The 2,735-nt window shown below is 38.7% G+C and overlaps 1 protein-coding gene across 1 annotated transcript; it reads left to right on the top strand.

Moving 5' to 3' along the window:
* Nucleotides 1-727: 727 nt before the first annotated feature.
* On the top strand, nt 728-2,374 carry LOC120624663. The gene is made up of 2 exons (XM_039891332.1): nt 728-832; nt 1,717-2,374. Exons 1-2 carry the CDS (start codon nt 780-782, stop codon nt 2,018-2,020), a joined length of 357 nt encoding a protein of 118 aa, XP_039747266.1. The 5' UTR covers nt 728-779; the 3' UTR covers nt 2,021-2,374.
* The last annotated feature ends 361 nt before the right edge of the window (nt 2,375-2,735 follow it).

Below are 2,735 nucleotides of genomic sequence, written 5' to 3'. Positions count from 1 at the left end.
AAAAATGTTTGCTGTGAGACCACATAACATTGGATTCCTCGTAAATTTATTCAGATAATTAGGCATTAGGTATTTCTACTAATAAGGACTCTTATTCTCCTATTAAATGATACGAAGGAATGTTAATAATTTTATTCCAATTCCACTTTAAGACAACGGATGGACCTTGTGCAAGACGGACCACGGGATGATTTTTCTATGATTTTAAGCACATTCCGCTGTCCCCATGATACGGTCAATGGTGCCAACGGGATCACAACGAAAAACGCAAATGCAAAACGATCAAAGCAGATTAAATTCATTGACGAAGCCAATTATTAAACAATACATATACATATCAAGTTTTATGAACATATATAATCGGTGATAGCCTAGTGGGTAAAGCTTCGGCGTTCCTTTCTTGGAGACCGAGTTCGTTCCCCACGCACGCACCGCTGACTTTTCAGCAATTAAAGTATCACTTGCTTTAAGGGTTACTGCAAGACTGTAAAAAAATCAGGTGGGCTAATGTTTTATTATGCTGTGATATATGCTCACTGCGAGAAGTATAGAGTATCTTCTTAGTATAAACACATTTGTGCAAAGAGGATATAAACACTCCGTTGCATTCTTTGAGGTCAGTGTTGATAACTAATACTTCTATATTCAAATATCTATGAAAACGACGACATTATATATTCTGACAACTTCTACAAATTTCAGTTGATTCTACAAACATATTTTTGGCATGAAATCCATGAAATTCTTAAATCTAAAATATAAAAATTGAAATATAAGTAATGGCAGACGCTACAAAGTCGTCAGCACATAGCCCCGGTAGACTCATCGCAAAGTTAGTATCATATTCATCTATTATACATATTCATCAATAGCATAGAACAGTCTGTTGTTGTTGTTGGACTAAAGGCCTGTCTCAGCGGGAGGGTTTGCCCCTAAATTACCACCACGAAAACTGCTTGGTGATCACTGTAGAGGGTAGTAGTAGCACAGAGGACAATGTTGCCCGTCTATCCGTTATATGTTTCTATAGTAGCTCATTTTTACGGGATTTTGTTTTAGGGATTATTTTAACGAACCTACACCTATAGAAAAGCAAAGCCGGTAATATTATTTAGTTTATGGAGCTTGTGATTTGCTGCTAAATGAGATGTAATGTGTAGTAGGCGAATCCAGATCTTCTGCGTAAAGCTACTCCATGGTCTAGAGATGATTTTGACTTTAACCTAAAATGGGGTACTGGGGTATTCTAAGGGAGGAGGCTAAAGGGTCGAAATGCAACCTCTAAGGTCCACCCTCTAGGGGATTTATAAACAGGTAAGGTACAATTGGTCACTGGTTAGCATGTTTAATTACTAGGTCCTGGGTTCGAATCCCTGGTCGGGACAAAACTCAGTATTGGGTTTTCTGTAAAAGAATTCTCAGCGCACGTTAAGCCGGATACTTTTCTCACCGATTAAACCTTCCCTGTACTTTGACGAATATTTCAAGACGTAAATTAGCCGAATCGGTGCAGTCAATATCGAGTTTTAGTGAGCCTACAGAACAGCAATTCATTTTTATACAAATAGATTGTGTAGGTACTTCTATACTTAAAGGAATATTGCCTTGTAGGATCAGAATCATCTTGGCTTAACTGACTACAAAGTTGTCTAAAGTGGTTCCTGGTTTTTCATGGTGGAATACCCACTTATTAATAAAAACAATTATTTGAGACAGGTACCTCCAGGAAAACGGTAATGGGGCTACGGTTACAGACATCGTCCAGCATCTGCAAGGTCAACCGTCAGGCACTACTAAGCCAGCTATGGAATTGAACAAAACCGTCGAGTCTATTTTGGCCGATGCCACAACACTGGGCTTTCTGGAAAGGAAAGGGTCGAAGTTTAAGTATTGGGTGGCAAAAGAGGCCTGCAGTTGGGCTCGACGTTGTCGCAGAAGACCCAAAAGAGCTTGCAAGCCCCGCCGTCGGCGACGTTGTTCGCGTCGTCGACGTCGTCGTCGCCGTTGCAGATGCGGATGACTGCCATGCCTGAATCCCGTTTGGTACCTATCCTACCAGTCGTAATACGAGTAATTGAATCATCGTTGCTATAACTGCAGTGGCAATTAAGTTGTTCAAATGGAACTCACGAATGACAAAAATGATAGAAGCGATCACAAACCTTTGCACCTGTTATACTTATGTTAATAGAAATATAGGAAACTCATAACTTAAAAGTACGTGTATTTTTAATCTCCATTCTAATCATTGCATTAGCAGCAAGGGTTATAATATAATCCGTAGTTGTAATAGGATTGGTAGGACCACGGATGGCAAAGATGCCACCTTAATAGAGACAGTATCATTTAAAGTAAAAACCATTTTTACGGGTAATATTTTGTTTTATTACTAAACCTATACTAGCTTTTTTTTTTAACGCTCCTCGTCCGTACCTAATTTCCTAATCCTAATTCTAATAGTTTTTTCTAAAACTTATTTTCCAAAGATAGCTTGTCAAAGATAGTTGGACTAAAGCCCTCTCCCAATGATTTGGTTTGTCCACGCTGGGCAGGTGGTGGTGGGCAATAGATGGTTAGTCTGTACCTAATCGTCATTATAAATTTCGAATGTTTTAAAGTTTACCCCAACGTTTAAAAGCAACATACTTGATACTCTTACGATGACCTTTTTGGTGCGGCAACTGTTATTGTATCAAAATCAAATTTAAGATTATTTGTAAGCAATGAACCGGAAT

The sequence above is a fragment of the Pararge aegeria genome, chromosome 6 (assembly GCF_905163445.1).
Source record: "Pararge aegeria chromosome 6, ilParAegt1.1, whole genome shotgun sequence".
Lineage (NCBI taxonomy): Eukaryota > Metazoa > Arthropoda > Insecta > Lepidoptera > Nymphalidae > Pararge > Pararge aegeria.
The sequence above is the reverse complement of the archived record's forward strand: the minus strand, read 5'-3'. Positions and strand labels throughout refer to the sequence as shown.

What these genes read in the sequence shown, in the direction of transcription:
- LOC120624663 (XM_039891332.1), top strand. Translation starts at nt 780, where the DNA reads ATGGCAGACGCTACAAAGTCGTCAGCACATAGCCCCGGTAGACTCATC. An exon ending in CCCGGTAGACTCATCGCAAA is followed by an intron (nt 833 to 1,716) that starts GTTAGTATCATA and finishes TATTTGAGACAG; the next exon opens with GTACCTCCAGGAAAACGGTA.